At 36.2% G+C, this 20701-nt stretch overlaps 1 protein-coding gene across 1 annotated transcript in view; it reads right to left on the reverse strand.

Annotated features, from left to right (window-relative positions):
- efcab14 (EF-hand calcium binding domain 14) overlaps window positions 1–20701 on the reverse strand; it is a 168761-nt gene that overhangs the window by 81704 nt on the left and 66356 nt on the right. Inside the window, exons 4-5 of the mRNA XM_028812148.2 lie at window positions 14561–14659; window positions 535–645 (exon numbers count right to left, since the gene is read on the reverse strand). Coding sequence (XP_028667981.1) covers window positions 535–645; window positions 14561–14659 — 210 coding nt within the window. The remainder of the gene's footprint in view (window positions 1–534; window positions 646–14560; window positions 14660–20701) is intronic.

Below are 20701 nucleotides of genomic sequence, written 5' to 3' on the forward strand. Positions count from 1 at the left end.
CTGCAAAAATAAGGAAAACGGGTGTCAACCAGCACCAAAACAAAGCTGAGGTTGGAAACACCATTTATATTTATTAATTAGAAGACAACAAAGCATGAAATAGCAGTGGAAAGGTACAAAGCAAAATAAAACATAAAAATGCAATGAATACAAACAGCATTTGTTAATTATAACAATGAATACTAAACAAGCAAAATACTTTATGAATAGCAAATTCTATAAATTCTAGTAATACAGAAGTGTATAAACACAATAATGCTGGCAATCAGTAGAAAATGGCTTAAAATCTTTTCAAATACAGTATACATCTGTTGAAAGAGAGGTGGATAACATGATTTGCCCCCACCATACGAGGCTCTAGGCATTACACAGAATGAACACACTTTTCAAATCAAAATTTACAGAGATGTCTTTACAAGAATAATGAGCAGCTCCCCTTGTTACCATTTATTTGCATTCATCAAGTCCATTAGTTATTTAACAATTGAACCATAAAAAATGAAACATACATATGTTTATAATTAAGTAACTTACCACATTCTTCTTAAGCAAATCCATAGCTTTCTTATGTTCATCTAAAGTTGCTTGCATAGTTCCAACATCATGCTGAACGCTTGTTAATGTGCTTCCAATGGTAGCAACACTCTTGTAAGAGGAAAAAAAAGTAAAGAAAAATGTTGTAATACAGATTATTATTTTAAACTTGAAAACTACTACAAGAATAAACCATTTTTTTTCCTAAATGTATTGAGTCATATAATGTAAAAGTGCTTCAGTTAAATCCTTTCACCAAATGGCAGCAAATAGTCTACAATAATGACATATTTTTACTTAATCATAAACTGTCTGCACTTGGCCTGCACTCCACCCTCTGTGACTGGCTCCTAGACTTTCTGACTAGCAGGCCCCAGTCTGTCAGGATTGTAATAGGATTTCAGACACCATTATCACAAATACAGGCACCCCACAGGGATGTGTCCTCAGCCCCATCCTCTACACCCTGTTCACCCACGACTGCGTCGTCTCCCACAAAGATAACATCATCCTAAAGTTCGCAGACAACACTGCAGTGATTGGATGCATCACTCGAGGGGACGAGGTGGCCTACAGGAGGGAGGTGGCCAGTCTGGCGTCATGGTGTGAGGACAATAACCTCACCCTCAACACTGACAAAACGAAGGAGATGATAGTGGACATGAGGAAGGAGAGGAGACCTCACTGGCCACTGTTCATCCGAGGGCTTGAAATGGAGAGGGTTAGCAGCATTAAATACCTGGGCGTCTAAATCAGTGAGGACCTCACTTGGACACTTAACACTACACAGCTGGTCAAGAGGTCCAGCAGTGTCTGTACTTTCAGAGGAGGCTGAGGAAGTTTGGTATGTCGACTAAGACCCTCGGCAACTTTTACAGCTGCATTGTTGAGAGCATCTTGACCAGCTGCATCACCGTGTGGTATGGCAACACTACTGCTATTGACCGCAATTGCCTGCAGAGAGTGGTAAAGACTGCTGAGAAGATCACCAGGACTCTACTGCCCTCTCTGCAGAGCATCTACAACTGCAGAGTCCACAGAAGAACTGCCTCGATCCTCAGGAATCCCACCCACCCCAACACGAACTGTTCACACTTCTACCCTCAGGCAGGAGGTATAGCAGTATGAAATGCAGGACTTCCAGGCTAAAGAACTCTTTCTTTCCCAAGGCCATTAGACTCCTAAATAACTGAGTGGAGTTCATAACCGTGGTTCACCTCATTCTATCTACCGCACACAACTGTAACTGTATTTGACTTGTCCATCACACACCTATCTGCACATTACACTTTATATTTCTATTCTGTTCTTATACTTTATGCTGCCTCTGCTACTTATTATTTATGTTTATCTTTATACGTTGGTTTTGTCATTTGGTGTGGACAGCAAAGAAAGAATTTCATTGTACAGGGAAAAGTGTTTCCTTACTGTGCACATGACAATAAACTTTGAACTTGAACTTAATGTTTGCAATGCAACACTGCGCCTATAGAGTATATCACATCAGTTATATCCTTAAATAATTGTGAGTGAATAAAACGAACAAGCATATTTTAAAACTTTTTTGCAGAGAACAGAACTGTACTTAAACTTTTCCAACATAATACAAAGCTGATGCATAATAATATGCAATTCAACTTTAAAATAGATACAAATTCTTTTTTATACAAAGCAAAGAATAGAGAGCGTTTTTTAAGGTATGATCTGAAAGCTACTCAAATATAAGTACTGCATTCTAAATAAGCAGATGTACTGAGTGTGTCTTGAAATGTGCTGAAGCTCCATGTGGGGTTTGCTCCTGAATTGTGTACAATGCTGCTGGTAAAGGTGACCCTATACTGGTGTAACTGGATGCACGAAATAACTGAATCTCACTATCCAAAGTGATTGTTTTTGCATGTAAGAAGCTGTAAGCATGTTGAGGCATAATATATTTGTGCTTTTCATTTAAAAATATTAGTTGACCTATGCAGCTTTAACAAGAAAATAGTTGTAATTAAAAGCAAGCCTCGTGTTTTTCCATTTGAGCAAATCTGTGCCCTCTTCATGTCAACAGTTAAAGAGCAAATTCACTGTTTTTCAAGTCGGAGTTATTTCTTCACAATCACAGTATATACTAATTTGCCACAAGACATGGAGTTCTAAACTGAAGCATTTTTGAAAAATTAAAAAAAAAAAAATACAATTAGCATCATTAGTGTTTTATGTTGGAGCTAACTTACCAAATATGTTCACTTTGAAGTAGCAAACGTTTCAAAAAAAAAAAAAAAAACCCTTCCATGTTTTTGAGGTATGCAACAAAAGTAAACTGGAAATGCATTTTATCACAGATTCTTGGAAATATTTTCTCAAGGTAAGAGTGCATTTCTTGCTTGCTTACTTGTCTGTGTCTATCTCCCTTTACCAAGCTATATTCTGCTTATTATTTTACTATTGTTTTGGCAATCGTTTCTTCTGTGGTTATGTTGTGCTGCTGAATTGGCAAAAAAAAAAAAAAAAAAATCAATCCGCTATTACTAAGAATGATATGCAGTTGAATGCATCCATTTTTTTAATTCTAGGCTATTACAAAATCAAGCAAAAATAGCACAGGTATTAAAAATCTGAAGTACCAAAAGTAATTATAAAAATAGTTTTATCTAATACTGAAAAAACAAGGGAAATGCCATTTCATTTACAATTATTTTGTCCAGAGTAATTTGCTGTATGTTTCTGTTCATAAATGCATTTCATTTGCTTGACTTCTCATTAATATCCCTTTTTAAAACACAAGTCAAATTTCAAAGAAAAAAAAAAACCTGAAAAGATATATCTATTTTAAAGGGCTTGAGAAAACATCAATAATTTGTAATGATTGCAGTATAGAACTGACCGCAAGGTGCTGGGTACTAAGCATAAAGCAGAGTAATTACTATGTATTATAATGATAATAATAATAATACACAAATGGTCAGTACTTTTTTCAGAACTTTGCAAACACCATGTATACGTGTTTTGACATACATATTTTGTATTTGCAATAATTACTACTGCATGCATATAAAGTAAAAATTTAAACCTCTTACATTCTTTTTTTTTTTTTTTTTTTTTTTTTTACTAAAAAGGCAACTTGGTCAGCCTATTTAAACTGTGTCACCAATGAGACATACTCACATGAAGGTAAATCACCTCATACTAATGGTTATTAAAAGACAATGTTTCGATCTGACATGAACATTTGAAAGCAGAATGTAGCTGTTCGCTGGCATAAAATTTCAGGTGATACTTTGTCAATATCAGATTATATATGATAGAGCATAATACATGCATTTCTGCAAATGAGAACTTTCTGTAAAAGATCACTTTAACCCTTAGCTATCCTGAAATAGCAGGACATGGTAGCTATACTCTAAAACCAGTTCCCAACTTATGACCTGTACTCCACAAGCCAGTTTGGTCACACCATGTAATCAATATTCCACTAACCTGACTATCCGCTCCTACTACATCAACATTGAAATGTGTGCAATCAAAACTGCGATTTGCATCATGTGAGATCAGGACTATCAGCTGAACTATTGGGAGTTTTACAAGGGTATGAAAAAGTCATAACCACTATGAAGTGGAAGACAATGTACTGTATATCATATTAGAAAAGCTTTTTCCTTTAAATTTGTAGTGGAAATGGTATATCACTAATTAAATTCCTTTTAACGATACTGTATTTTTACAGCATGCTCCAACAATTAACATTTTGGGATGGCATACACAATTATTCATTTGTAAAAAACTAAATCTTTACAGTGAGCACAACTCGCACATCACAAACAAGCTTTCACATGCCAGAGTATATATAAGGTCTGCAATTTACTCACCACAAGATATGTGGCACAAGAGGGAAAAAAAGTAAAAATACACAATATCAAAAGGGACTGGCACTTTCAGTTTATACCTCCATTAAAGCACCTGAGCAGTTTCTGTTCTTAGTTTAGATGTCGATACATGCGTCAAATATAGTGCATCTAGAATTAATACTTTTTCTGTAATACTTAATCTAAATATTCAAATGTTATAATAAATGCCACTACACAAAGCTGTCCACGTGTCATTAACATTCATATTTGTAAATGAGAACAGATCATTGAACTAAATAAGCTGAAAATATTCCAGAAGGAGAAAAAAAACGTACATATAGAAAGCCAATACAGAACTGAATTTATAGAAGTAACAGGAAAAAAATGTTAAAATGCCTTTTTAGTTATGTCACACATGCCAGTATTTCTTCAGTTCTAAACATCTGGCTAGGTGGAAACAGCTAAATCAATTAAAAACATGATAAAAAGCTCCTTAGCGATAAGACTAAAAATTAGGCACTTTGATGTGCAAATAAGGCGCTTTAAATAGAAACACTATACACTTCACTCAACATGAGATAGCAAAAAGAAGACTAATTAGACTCTTGGAAAATGTTATGCTTGAATATTGTTATCTACTTCAAGAGACTTAAGGTAAAGAACACAGATGCGAGCACAAGTTGAGTAAGGTCATAAAATAAATTTTTAAGAAATGAGAGGCTGAGAGGGAGAACACATTAATACCCCAAAGAAAGAATAAATTGTAATAATGAAAGCAGCAAGATCTGTAGGTAAGAAATAGAATAAAATGTAACTGAACACAATCTATCCAGAACAATATATTTACATTATTAGGTAAGACTGGCTTGTCAGAGTATTTTAGAAACTGCTGATCTAGTAGGATTTTCATGCACAGTCATCTCTAGGGTTGAACAGAGAAAGGTCTGAAAAAGGGAAAATATCCAGTAAACGGCAGTTGTCTGTGTGGAAATGGCTTGTTGATGTCAGAGGAGAATGGCCAGACTGCTTTGAGCCGACTGAAAGGCAACAGTAACTCAAATAAGCATTCGTTACAACCAAGGTATTGAGAAGAGCATCTCTGAATACACAGTATGTCCAACCTTGAAGCAGGTGGGCTACAGCAGCAGGAGACCATAACGGGTGCCATTCCTGTCAGCCAAGAACAGGCAAATGAGGCTACAATTCACATAGGCTCACAAAATTGGACAACAGAAGACTGAAAAAACATTGCCTGGTCAGAGGAGTCTCAATTTCTGCTGTGACATTCGATTGGTAGGGTCAGAATTTGGCATCAAAAACATGAAAGCAAGCATCCATCACGCCTTGTATCAACAGTTCAGGCTGGTAGGGGTGGTGTAATGGTCTGGGGGATATTTTCTTAGCATACTTTGGGCTCCTTACTACCAACTGGGCATTATTTAAATGCCACAGCCTACCAGAGTATTGTTGCTGACCACATCCATCCCATTATGAGCACAGGGTACTTATTTCCTGACGGCTACTTCCAGCAGTATAACGCGCAATGTTACAAAGCTCAAATCATCTCAAACTGGTTTCTTGAACTTGACAATACATTCACTGAACAAAAATGGTCTCCACAGTCACCACCTCTCAATCCAATAGAGCACCTTTGGGATGTGGTGGAACAGGAGATTCGCATCATGGATGTGCAGAAGACAGATCTGCAGCAGCTGTATGATGCTCTCGTGTTAATATGGAACAAAATCCCTGAGAAAAGTTTCCAGCACCTTGCTGAATCTATGTCACAAAGAATTACGGCAGCTCTGAAGACCCGAGGTACAACCCGGTACAGTACTAGCAAGTAGCTAGTGAGTGTACATACTACATTAATATCAATTAATGACTGTTCCCTGACTTTTATCTTAAAAATGTATTAATGTTGACCTGTCACAGTAAAGGACACAGTTCAGTTTAAAGTATTACAGGCAGCTGTTCACCAACTCAGCTGAAGTTGCAGGTGGAAAATTTGCCTCAGCACACACATTGTAGTTCCACACAGTTAAAGACACATTATTATTAAAAAAAAAAGAAAAAAATCTACTTATTATTTCTCAACCTAACAAAAAAATAAAATCTCACTCAAACACAACAACTGAAATATAGCTACCAGATTTCAAGAGTAATACAGCAAGTTTCCTTTAACAAAGCATAAAGTTAGAAGTGTAACACAGTCAATTTTGCATAACGGTGAGTAACTCGAGAATTATTTTTTGTTGATATATCAAGCCCTACCACTGACACAGCACACACAAACCCACACACTAGTTGTGAACCAGCCAGCATTTACTATTATTACATTTTTAAATCTGAAGTTTGCAAAAAATATTCCAATCTATATTTTAAAGCAAGAAAACAAAAAATCTAAACAGTGATTTCTTTGATGTTGCTAAAATATGCAGAGACAACAAATATATAAGAAAAAGCATGCAGGATCACGTAGTGTTAATGATGATTAGAAATGCATTCTTTAAAAATGTACAGCATGAGATTGATCTTCATAATTTTTATAAATATTTTAGGGATGTTCTACCAGTCCATAATTGCTACACTACTGCCTGCAGTGGGAGGAAAAGATATTTGACTACACTGATCAGGCAGTCCGGTTCCCTTACAGGACAGACTGTAGACTCACTATATATAGAGAGAGCAAAAAAAAAAAAAAAAAAAAAGAAAATTATACCAAATTTAGAGGACATCATGATTAACACTGAGCATCATCTCCATAATGTATTTTTCTAGAGCACCTTTAGCCACCGCTGTGTGCTAAGAGGTGTTACTGGAGCTCTTTTTTTACTTCTGTCATCAGAATGTACAATGGCTCCTTCCATCGTGTTCATCTTCACACAATCCAATCCAAGTCAAGTCAAAGTGAACTTGATTGTCATCTCAACCATATACACGTATACAGATAGACGAAATTGCAAAGCTCAGGGTCCACAGTGTAACAACATGACGTGCAAATAATAATTTAAAAATAGAACTAAAATTTAAATTAAAATTAAAACACAAACAAGACAAGACATTGTGCAAAGACAAGACAAAGAAGTAGCAGCAATATCGATGTGTAAGATATGTAATATAATAAATAAATAATAAATAATACATATAGATAATACAGAAATTATCAGTGTATGATAATAGTTGTTTAAGACATGTGTAAACAATGACAGGTCAGAATGTTTCACAACAGAAGGATAACAAGAGTGTCAAAATACTTAAAGGTCAGTAGGAGATTTTCAGTTCTTTTCTACCTGCACACTCGTCTTTGCAGGACAGTGGCTCGCATGTATAAAAGTTCTGTTTTTAGAGGTGGTTGAGGTCATGTGGAAGGTCCCAGGGGGCAGCCTGGTGTTAAGGAGTCTAACAGCTTGGGGGTAAAAACTCTCCTGCAGCCTGGCAGATCTGGCTTTGATGCTGCAGTAGTTTTAAAGAGTAAGTTTGCTTGTGTGTGATAGCAGTGGCTTCATTGGAGGAGTTCTCACCTAAATATGGAAGTAAATCAACACAATGTCAAGCACATGGCAGCAACAGTTTAGTGTGATTTTTGTCTTTGAAAAGGAATCCAGGCACCCGGGGATGAAAGGTTACTGTGCAGGAAAACAAGTGTTGAGGTAATATGCAAAGCTTGTCAGCTTTTAATATGGCTGAATCCTGTAATATTGATGCTTTTTGTTTGAAAATGAAGTATAAACCATTTTACAATGTGTGTGCAATCTCAAGATTTGGACTAAAGCTTGATAATTTCTTGGTTTGAAAAATAGATGCATTCAGTATGTTTTTAAGCTTCTGTTTTCCAGTGATGCGTCAGGCTCCATGACTTCCAGTATAAAATGCCAGGACTGGCTGCGCATTTTTCAAAATTTCTTCCCTTCCCTGAAGTACTGTATTAACTTCAGAATACACTTTTGTGTGGCAAATGCATACAGTGCATCCGGAAAGTATTCACAGCGCATCAATTTTTCCACATTTTGTTATGTTACAGCCTTATTCCAAAATGGATTAAATTCATTTTTTTCCTCAGAATTCTACACACAACACCCCATAATGACAACGTGAAAAAAGTTTACTTGAGGTTTTTGTAAATTTATTAAAAATAAAAACACTGAGAAAGCATATGTACGTAAGTATTCACAGCCTTTGCCATGAAACTCAAAATTGAGCTCAGGTGCATCCTGTTTCCCCTGATCATCCTTGAGATGTTTCTGCAGCTTATTTGGAGTCCACCTGTGGTAAATTCAGTTGATTGGACATGATTTGGAAAGGCACACACCTGTCTATATAAGGTCCCACAGTTGACAGTTCATGTCAGTAGCACAAACCAAGCATGAAGTCAAAGGAATTGTCTGTAGACCTCAGAGACAGGATTGTCTCGAGGCACAAATCTGGGGAAGGTTACAGAAAAATATCTGCTGCTTTGAAGGTCCCAATGAGCACAGTGGCCTCCGTCATTCGTAAATGGAAGAAGTTCAAAACCACCAGGACTCTTCCTAGAGCTGGCTGGCCATCTAAACTGAGCAATCGGGGGAGAAGGGCTTTAGTCAGGGAGGTGACCAAGAACCCGATGGTCACTCTGTCAGAGCTCCAGAGGTCCTCTGTGGAGAGAAGAGAACCTTCCAGAAGGACAACCATCTCTGCAGCAATCCACCAATCAGGCCTGTATGGTAGAGTGGCCAGACGGAAGCCACTCCTTAGCAAAAGGCACATGGCAGCCCACCTGGAGTTTGCCAAAAGCCACCTGAAGGACTCTCAGACCATGAGAAAGAAAATTCTCTGGTCTGATGAGACAAAGATTGAACTCTTTGGTGTGATTGCCAGGCGTCATGTTTGGAGGAAACCAGGCACCACTCATCACCAGGCCAATACCATCCCTACAGTGAAGCATGGTGGTGGCAGCATCATGCTGTGGGGATGTTTTTCAGCGGCAGGGACTGGGAGACTAGTCAGGATAAAGGGAAAGATGACTGCAGCAATGTACAGAGACATCCTGGATGAAAACCTGCTCCAGAGCGCTCTTCACCTCAGACTGGGGCGACGGTTCATCTTTCAGCAGGACAACGACCCTAAGCACACAGCCAAGATATCAGAGGAGTGGCTTCAGGACAACTCTGTGAATGTCCTTGAGTGGCCCAGCCAGAGCCCAGACTTGAATCCGATTGAACATCTCTGGAGAGATCTTAAAATGGCTGTGCACCGACGCTTCCCATCCAACCTGATGGAGCTTGAGAGGTGCTGCAAAGAGGAATGGGCGAAACTGGCCAAGGATAGGTGTGCCAGGCTTGTGGCATCATATTCAAAAAGACTTGAGGCTGTAATTGCTGCCAAAGGTGCATCGACAAAGTATTGAGCAAAGGCTGTGAATACTTATGTACATGGGATTTCTCAGTTTTTTTATTTTTAATAAATTTGCAAAAACCTCAAGTAAACTTTTTTCACATTGTCATTATGGGGTGTTGTGTGTAGAATTCTGAGGAAGAAAATGAATTTAATCCATTTTGGAATAAGGCTGTAACATAACAAAATGTGGAAAAAGTGATGCGCTGTGAATACTTTCTGGATGCACTGTATGTAAGATGATGATAAAGAAATAACTTCAATCTGAAAAATACAAAACTTATTCTATAACAAAGACATTGGTACTGGGATGACATTTCTTTAGGGACACTATATATTAAATGTACATAGGATATATTTTACATGTAGAGATGTGGGTTTTGTTCTTGTATAACAATTTGCTTTCTTTTATATACTCTGTACTTGCAATAGCAAGTATATTTCTCATGATCAATAAAGAGAATATGATAGATGTAAACTAACAATTGCATCAGTGAGTGCCATACATTTATATTTTGTTTTTATTTTAAGAGAAAACAAAAGAATTGTCAACTGAAGTAGAGTTTAGTAAACTGGAGTCTTAAATCAACAATGAATTTAAACAAAATTTAAACAAAATCAAAACAATTTGATTTGACTTATTCCCTTATTATACAAAATTATGCCACCGTTTAATGAAATCTGGGATCTTGTGTCTAACTAATACAAAGCGCATGATAGGAAAAAGTTCTGCAGGGTATAGGTTATTATTTCTGGCATTATTACTTGTGATAAATTATTGTTATAATTTTCATTTTGCATCACTATTGCATTGCTAATTTGTTTTCGTGTGGATGCTGCTGTGTTGTTTGTAGTTATGATAGCAGTTGCCAGTAATGTGGGTGTGACACATGATGCCATGAAGTCAATGCTGCCATGTCTATCTATCTATCTATCTATCTATCTATCTAGTTTTTTTTTGGATTTTAAGCTTTGGTTTTTGTTTTGAACTTTAGCACTCGGTATAACTCTTGTTTATTTTGGTGTTAGAAAACTGCCCTTTTTTTACTGCAATTTCTGGAAAGTTCAAATTTATTAGTGGTTTGCCTATGTGAAATCAGGCTTTACAGCATCCTAGGAACCAGGAACACAAAATGTCAGAGCCCATTAAAACTAGAAACATAAAATGTTGATGTTCCCTGAATAAATCATCCTACAAAAGTCAGACAAATTATCTCACCAAAATAAACAAATTATTAAAAACTGAATATTATCTGCATATTTCTGACACTGCCTATTTATCTGTAAAGGATGAATCAAATCAGTCAAACAAAAAAACGTGCAGATGATATATGTTACAAAAAGCTGGGCTGAGATTACAATATGCATTATGATGAGCAATTTATATTTTAAAATGTATTAGATTAGCTCGATGTTCATAATGGATTATTAATAAAAGCATTATGAAAGATAGATAATACATGTACATGAAGCAACAAAAAAAAAAAATCAATGCTTACATGATGGAACAATTCAAATTGGTTTATATTTAATATGCACTAAAATCCCAGAATGTGGAATAAAGCATTAGCTGTTTTTTTAAAATATTAGATACATAATTTTCTGACTCACGAATGAGATGCATTTGCTGACCAGGCCACTACATAGGCAAAGCAGACAAAAATAAATCAAGTTAATTGTGTGGGAATTTGAAATGTGCTGCTCTAAGATACAAACAGTTGGCTGCTTGTTGGACTGATGCCAGCTGAGATCCTTCTGCTTTGCACACACTGCAGTATTCAATAGTGTAGACTCATTTGCAACACTGTTTATGGTTTCAAAGTGTTAGGCTGAATCATTGATAAAATAAGGCAAAAGTGTTTACAAAAGTTCACTTCAATTCTTTTTACATTATTTCACTGTAGGCTTATTTCTTTACTAAACATACCTTAGCAGATTTTCCATCACTCATTCTTCCCTTGCTATTTGTACATGAAAAGGATATTCCTATTTTAACCAGTGCATACTTTCCATTTCAGTAAATATTGTATTTTTTTCTGTATCCATATTTGTATCCTGATGTTTCAGAACGCATAATATTTTTTGTAAGTTTATTCATTTATGAACAGTCTAAAACAAACTTTGATGCACTGGTAAATGTCAAAGATTGGTTCTGTTATTAAACATAATGTACTATAATGTAATGTAAATGTCTCTACAGGTTTCATACAATTTTCTGCTGTGGATAATGGATGTTCCTTTAGCAACTGTACAGTTATAATCGAGAAAAAAAAATAACAGCTCTAATAATTACCTAAACTACTGAAATGCAGTGCTTAAAAAAGAGCTTAGTGTCAAGGAAAAGGGCAAAGTCCACCTGAAGAAGTGTGAATATTACCTTATCAACGATCCCCATGTCACAATTGATTAAGAAAAAAAGGGGAAACAAAAGAGCAATAATACTAATAAACACAAATGGAGAGGCAGAAAAAGTGATTATTAAGGCCAAAAGTGGAATCTGGCTTGTCTGGATAGAAAAAAAAAGAAATTTATTTTTAGAGTTTAAAAACAGGGGCCTCATTTGTAAAATTTGTGGGGTTTGTACGAGAAAAGATGCACATGCCAAAAACATAGGAAAATACAAATGTCAAAAAAAAATTATAACACTTGCCATACACACATTTCTACACTACTTACCATTTCTACATCTTATTTACCTGCACACATGCATTTGTAAACACGCCTCAGTGCTAAATCAACCTCATATGTACAAGCATGATGCAGCAGATATGCATTGGGTGGTAAAGCAGACTTGATCCTGATGTGCCAAGACCCCGCCATCAACATTCAAGAGCTTCCGCTCGTGCTCAGTAACTGAGCGTGCAAGATCACTTGCGACATTATACTGCCTCTCCTCTGTGTTCTAGGGGACCAGGAAAGGCATAAGGCACTAACTTCTGAGTGGGAAGCCACTATCACCTGGCACATGTAATGAAGCAATTTCTGATACAATGAATAATACAGACCATATGAAAAGCTGGTATCTGCCAAAGCTAGTTTGCCTTAAAATACAGTAAATGAATCACAACCCAGGCCACAGAGACATGATGTCTGTCAGCATCATCTTTGCATCATAGATGACATGTGCTATAACTGCTTTCGGTTAACAAAAGCACCTTCGTTCTCACTAGGTGCCCTTACTGCATTTTTATGTTGGCAAAATGTGTTATGTTTAATGTATACTAGAAACTAGATGTACAGTAGTGCCTCCTCAGTCAACTAATGGCTTTAAGCACAGCAGGCATGAAGCTTGGCTGGGATATTACTGACCTGTTGGCCAGTTCTCTGAGAAATGACAACATGTAGTTGATCTAAACTGACGAATAACCAAACAAGTTTTTCAGTGTAAATGTGCAGCAATGGCCATCTTAAAAGGAAACTAAAATATACAGTCAATATGTCATATTCAACACTTTTGAGGTTTTATGTATTTGTAATACATAATGACTCAGTGAAAAGTTAAGCAAAATGACACGTTTTATCGGCGAACTAAAAAGATTACAATATGCAAGCTTTCGAGGCAACTCAGGCCCCCTTTTCAGACAAGATGTAATCAAGTAATAATGACTCAGTAATTCATATCACCAAACCATTATGATAATATATTATAATTATACTATCTTTATATATAATATGCTACCGTGGCTGTTCGTTTGTCTGTCCATGATTTTAAATCACCTGTTGCTCACAAACCGTTTGACCTGTTGACCTGAAATTTGGTACGCATATACTACGTGACGGGGTTTAGGAGTGATGATTGACCTCCAAGGTTATTCCCCTTTTTATTTTTATTTTATTGTAGAATCAACTCTCGGCAGCAGCCAGCAGGGTGGCCGTGCAGCGCATGCATACGGGCGCCATTCTCATCCCTTCGCCGTCACTTCCCCTACCTCTTCATATCTTAAATCATTCTTGAGGCAGGTTGAAGACTTAAGTGCCAGCTTAAGTGAAAAATTAAAGAAAATGTACTAAGTAATTACAACACAATCACTACCTTAATCAGTTTTAATGCGAAGAGATGCTGACAAAAGAAGAGAAGAAGCTGGTCTTTTCTGGAGAAAAGGAGAGCTGCTCAGGAAGCAGCAAGTGCATCAACCTCTGAACAAATGAATGCTAAACGTACAGAGAAAGAGGATGAAAACTAGGAATGCTCAAGTAAAATGTATTCACTACATGTTATCATGCAATGTGCCACTACTGGTAAAATTATAATTATGCACGCAAGTCATCATTTAGCTAGTTTGGCTACATTTCACAACTTTAGCAAGGGTGTCCTCATTTCCCAATTTCTCCAAAATGTTGCATATGCATTAGTCAGAGTTGCTGTAAATATTTGCACTTTTCCATGTCACTGATACAGAGGAAAGGACAGTCTTCCTAGTGAGCCACCAACTAAGTCAAATTCTCGATAGAGCTTTGTCCTGTGATACTTACCAGATGGCAAACTAAGTGAGAGTACATTCACTCCTCTGTTAGTTTTCTCATGTAATCAGGTGCCATATTAAGTTTTGCCTCTCATTTTATATATGCTGAGCAATCAATAAGGTGCCATATTAAGTTTTGCCTCTCATTTTATATATGCTGAGCAATCAATAACTAACAATTATTATTTGGAGCAAAGAGCTATATAACTTCATGGCCTAATTCTTCAATATAACCAGATCTCTTTAATGTAAAGCATATCAGTGTAGTTATTCTTGTAAATGCTGAAAGAATAAAAGGATGCCCTAAATTATAATAGCTGATTTGTGTTTGTTAACTTGGAATGAATGAATACTTACTTTCTGAAGTTCCTCCACTGTCACTGGAAGACTTATCAAGTCAGATGCAGATTTGATGTTGGTCTTTAAATGACTTACAGCAGAGTCAAGCAAGCTGATCTAAAATAGTAAAATAAATAAATATCAACTATGAGCAAAAAAGATATATTTTGGCACTTAATAACATCAAGAGCTTTTTACAATAGCTTATAATTAATGGTCCTATGGCACTGTTTGTTAACTCTGGTTCTAAAGGAATCCTCTGGCTGCTGATTTTAATGTGACCCAGTTCTATTATATGACAGGAAATTCCTGCAGCTAATTAACCTTGTTAGATGGTGTGTTTAGGCTCAAAATCTGCTAGTTTGGAAATGCTCTAGCAGACTGTGCGATTTACTCTCAAAACAAATTGGGAATGATATACAGTATGTGTTTAAATACCCAGAGTAAATTAGTCTTCTGGATTTACAGTTAAATAATTTGAAGACTTTTTATGAAGCTGCCATTTTTGAATGAAAGCAGAAAGAATTGATTTTTAATGTATTATGGCCACAAGAGGAGTCAGAGTGCCCAGTGGAGAAAAGAACTGGGAATAAGACAAAAAGTTGCAGAGAAAACAATCAAAAGTAGGTGAAATCTTAAGTCAAACAACAGGCTGGGAGTCAGAAATAAGAAAGGTAAAAAAAAAAAGTCAAAATAAACACAAATGTTAAAACAAAAAACGTAAAGCCAAAAGTCATACTTAAAATTCAAATAAAAGTGTCTATAAATAACTGGAAATTCTCAGTCCTAACCAACACTAATTTGAAGTAGTTTTGTAAATAAAGAATCCAGACACTGTACACCATGGAGTGATATGACATAATATACCATGGCACTTATTGCACATTTCATGTGACTGGAAAAGGGTGCAGAAATCATAAACAAAATGGTCATGCAAAAATCATCACAAAATGACAGTAACCATATAAAACCACAACAGTATGTTTAAAATAAAGATAAAAATAATAAACTTCATTTAAATAAAAACAATGGAGCAAAATGCATGTACAAAATAATAGTAGAGCACAGAACTAAGATTCATAACAGGATGAAACAATCCTGTATTGCCCACCTTTTCAGTGAACCTATATCTGCTAACAGAAATAAATAAAAGATGGTTAAATCACACAAAAAGTAATCATGAGACACAAACATACAAAAATGAATCTGAGTTTTATTCCAAAAAGCCATATAAAAATCTGTAGCTGTATTATAAATCCAAGTGAAAGCGAAAAATGGAAGGAATACAAACTAAATTTATATATTCTGATTAAAAAAGTGCCTCACTTAAAAATTAGCTGTCACCTCTGTCCTTCAGAACCCAGCGGTACAATATGAGAAAACAAAGGCAGCCTTGAAACATTATATTTTATCATTTAGTTAGCTCACGGTAATTCAAACTTAAAATCTAATGTCTGAAAATTATATTAAGTGCTTAGAGTCATTACTAATCATAAATGAATGATTAACACGGTGACATTACAGATTGGAGTTAGAGGTGAATAAAATCAATTGCGAATAAATAAAGACACTGTAATTTACATAGTAAAAATGTATTTTTTCATAAAAACAAACAATAATTACTGTTTAAAATTAATATTGACATTAAAGGTAATTTATTCCAGTAGTACTGAGATTTTATACCATAAAATCATGATAACCTTTATAAATCACAGGACACCATCCAGTCCTTTAAGCTTGTTTAGTTGACTAGTTGCTTAATTGTTCCAATATTTAATTCACAGAGTTAAAATAAAAAAGAAAGAAAAGCACCAGACCACCTGTTTCATTTGACCTGGTGGTTTATTTCAAATTCTCTCAATCCTTCGCATGAAATTTTGTGCTTGAGTTGTCCCGTTTCACTCCATTTTAATTACCACCAGTGTCGTAAATCACATGGTTTTACTTTTTTACAACTTAAGAATTCTTTTGGGTCAGCTTTATTGAGGCTTTTGGGATATTCAAACATGTCAAACAAATGTAGACACCTCAATTAAAGATTAAATAAGTCAGGTTACGTTAGACCACGAGTCCTTAAGTACTATCCCTGGGTACCCCTGATTCCAACCAGTTTCACAATTTTTAATTGATCAAATTGTTAAATTAGCTAAACTTTTTCTTTCTTCACTGTTGCTTGTTAACATTATACTTTATAATCACTCATATGCATTATTGTGTGTGTTTTTTTTTTTTTTTAAATCTTCTTGGTTAAAGGAGTCTGCCAAATAAAGAATATGACACGACTGGAGTAAGTTTGTGTCCTGCCAAGAAACAGACAGGTGATTTATTTACTGATCTAACCAAGGAGAAGCGCAGAAAAATTAAATTAAAAAAAATAAATAAATAAAAATAGAACTAGTTATACAGTAATCCCTCGCTATATCGCGCTTCGCCTTTCGCGGCTTCACTCCATCGCGGATTTTATATGTAAGCATATTTAAATATATATCGCGAATTTTTCACTGCTTCGCGGGTTTTTGCGGACAATGGGTCTTTTAATTTCTGGTACATGCTTCCTCAGTTGGTTTGCCCAGTTGATTTCATACAAGGGACGCTATTGGCAGATGGCTGAGAAGCTACCCAGCTTACTTTTCTCTTTCTCTTGCGCTGACTTTCTCTGATCCTGACGTAGGGGGATTGAGCAGGGGGGCTGTTCGCACACCTAGACGATACGGACGCTCGTCTAAAAATGCTGAAAGATTATCTTCACGTTGCTATCTTTTGTGCAGCTGCTTCCTGAAACGACATGCTGCACGGTGCTTCGCATACTTAAAAGCTTGAAGGGCACGTATTGATTTTTGATTGAAAAACAAACTCTGTCTCTCTCTCTCTCTCTCTTTGTCTGCTCCTGACGGAGGGGGTGTGAGCTGCCGCCTTCAACAGCTTTGTGCCGCGGTGCTTCGCATACTTAAAAGCCAAACAGCCCTATTGATTTGTTTGCTTTTCTCTCTATCTCTGTGACAGTCACTGCTCCTGACACGCACTTCTTTGAAGAGGAAGATATGTTTGCATTCTTTTAATTGTGAGACGGAACTGTCATCTCTGTCTTGTCATGGAGCACAGTTTAAACTTTTGAAAAAGAGACAAATGTTTGTTTGCAGTGTTTGAATAACGTTCCTGTCTCTCTACAACCTCCTGTGTTTCTGCGCAAATCTGTGACCCAAGCATGACAATATAAAAATACCCATATAAACATATGGTTTGTACTTCGCGGATTTTCTTATTTCGCGGGTGGCTCTGGAACACAACCCCTGCCATGGAGGAGGGATTACTGTAAATACTAACAACAGACTAGAATCAAAGTAAAAAAACAAAAAAAAAAACAAAGGTTAAACCAAACAAAACTCTCAAGTACTATAACAAAAGATTAATTTAATTGTTTAGGGTTTTTTTTTTTTTGCACAGATCAGAAAATGAAAGGAACTCCCAGTGGACCTTTTATTCCTTTGCCCCCATTACCTGTGGATCACGACCCTAGAAGCTACAACCCCAGCAATGCAGGAAGCGTTGCCAATGATGGCCTTCAAAATAGTGGTAATAGAAAGACCAAAAAAAAAAAAAGCGTTCAAGATGTTACCAAATATCAAATGAAATCATGCAAACCCTTACCACAACAGTTTGCTTACGAGCACAAAATAATATTTCATTTTACATTTTTCAGCTCTCATTATACTGTACAGTGTCTTCCATGCACACAGTGGCTGAAGCACATCTCAGTTTTCTATTTAACAATTCTTAAACAATGCCTCTGCCTGAGGCATTCCATTTGCTCTTGTGTAAGGCTTGGATGAGATATTTATTGAAGTAATTTGCTATTTCCTGCATGTCCTCATTGTGACATTTTAAATAGTCTTTTAATTTTTCTTCACTAAAGTATACTGGAAGTATCTTTACGCTGTTTGCCTTAGCTTACACTGCAATACACTATTAACCTTTCAGACATTTTTATTGATCTCTACTTGCAATTTGATTTGTTTCTCCTGTCTTTACTTTGTTATGGTGTTATGAATTTCCAACTATATACTATTCTTAATTAAACCAATTAGAGTCACTTCTTTCATATTTTAATCTCCTTTGTTTCTGTATACTGTATATTTATTTTAATCATAAATCAAGATATAATTATCTATTATTAATAGAATAGGTATTTATTTTCATTTTCTTGTTTTTTGTTGTTTCTTCATACCAACTCCATCAATCCATCTACTTTCAGTCCTGCTAATCCCGATTAGGGAGCAAGGCTGTTAGTCCAACAAGCTAGAAGCAAAACCTCAACAGGGAGCCAGTAAAGGGCACGCTCACACTCAATTTAAACAGACAAATCCACCTAACATGCATGTAATATGTGGTAAACAGAAGTACATAAAGTAGACGCATAAAGAAAAGAGTAGACAACATTTAATTTGGTTCACTGTGGAGCTATGGAGTAGCACCATTAATCATTGCACCACCCTGTTTCACCCCTACAGAAATCTGAATTTTGTAAATTAAACATGTTTATGCTACTATGTGCTGGTATCCTATCCAAGGTACATCCCTGCCTTGTGTTTGATGCTATTGGGAGGGCTCCTACTCCCTAAAATGGGTTGACTGGGCTTCACAATGTTACTGCATTTTAAGCCATTTCCTTTCAACAATAATTATACACTCTTAACATATCCATATTAAAAAACAACTTTTTTGTAAAGTGAACATGACATTTTGTAATTCATACAAGCATGTCTTACTCAAAAAAGAAAGGCCATGCATTAACACCAGAATCCCTGAAGCCTACGAAAAAACTCGTAATCACTGGCCACCTTAAATTCCTTCGCACCTCCTCATCAGCATCTTTTGTTTTGCAAATGTGTCGATCAGCACCGGCAGCAGGCAACCTGCTATCTCATCCCCCACCCACCGACGCAGCTTTAGTCATACACCAATTCTGTTAATCTGGATGTGGGGTGCCTTGAATTGTATAGGGTAAATAATATATAGTTATTTGGAACACATACATTCATATGTATTCCGTGTCTACAATGATCTGTGTAAATGTTGGATGACAGGATATGCGAGGCAAGAAATGTTGAACATATACTGTAACTAGAACAGAAACTTTTTTTATGTTCTACTAATAAATGGCTAAATGCTGACATGAAGTTCAAATATGGAATTAACACTTTCACAAAAGACACAAATATAACAAAACAAGAGCTCTTTATTTCTAGAATTTAAAGTAAAAAAATTGGGATAGGGTATGACACACACATCCACATAAATGTCTGCTTGGCTGGTGTAGAGGTTAGAAATGCTGTCTAAGTCAGCAGTCAAGATGTAACAGGTTCGATCCTGGAGCTTTCATGCATTTAATGTTTTGAGTAGTGAGTGGATATTTATTGCTACTATTATAGAATTAAAAACAAACATTTGATTTATTTGAGTATGTAACTGCCAGTGTAAATTTATGGTACTTGTAAAAGTTAGCGTTTTGTTTTATTATTCACTTTTATTCTCTCAGTCATGTTCACACTCTCCCTGATCTGTCACTGTTAGTTTTCAAATAAAGTCGTGCTATAACAGAGGTGAACTCAGATGAGGATGAACGATCTACATTGGAGAAAGACAACAGAATCCTCCCTGCAAGAAACGTCCACTCACACATAAGAACAACGCAACTGCGACAGGCGTAAAGGCGAAAGATGGCACCGTTTGGATGCATCAAGAGGTTGGGCGTGATCCGGCCAGTGAATCTTCCACATGCATGTCCTTCAATGAAACAACAGGGCTTACAGAGCTCACAAAGGTATCGTGCAAAACCCTGTTTGTGATTATGTTTTGCGATGGTCTTTTTCATTTATATGTTACTTATATACGAATGTTATTTACCTTGATTTATTTACTTATCTTCCTACAGCGTAAAGTCACAAGTAGACTGCAGAGCTCCCTGTGTTTGATCGACACAGGCATGCTGACTAAAAATGAGGACTTTCAGCCAAGAGGTTACTCAGCAGAAGTGAGTCTAGGAACGTTACAAGGACTCCTTTATACCAACAGCAATACACCTTTATAATACCGCACAGTGACAGTGAATGCCATGTCACAGATGTTTTTCTTTCTTTTTAGTCATTCTGGTGTGTGTTC

This window comes from Erpetoichthys calabaricus, chromosome 10, assembly GCF_900747795.2.
Source record: "Erpetoichthys calabaricus chromosome 10, fErpCal1.3, whole genome shotgun sequence".
NCBI classification, from domain to species: Eukaryota; Metazoa; Chordata; class Cladistia; order Polypteriformes; family Polypteridae; genus Erpetoichthys; species Erpetoichthys calabaricus.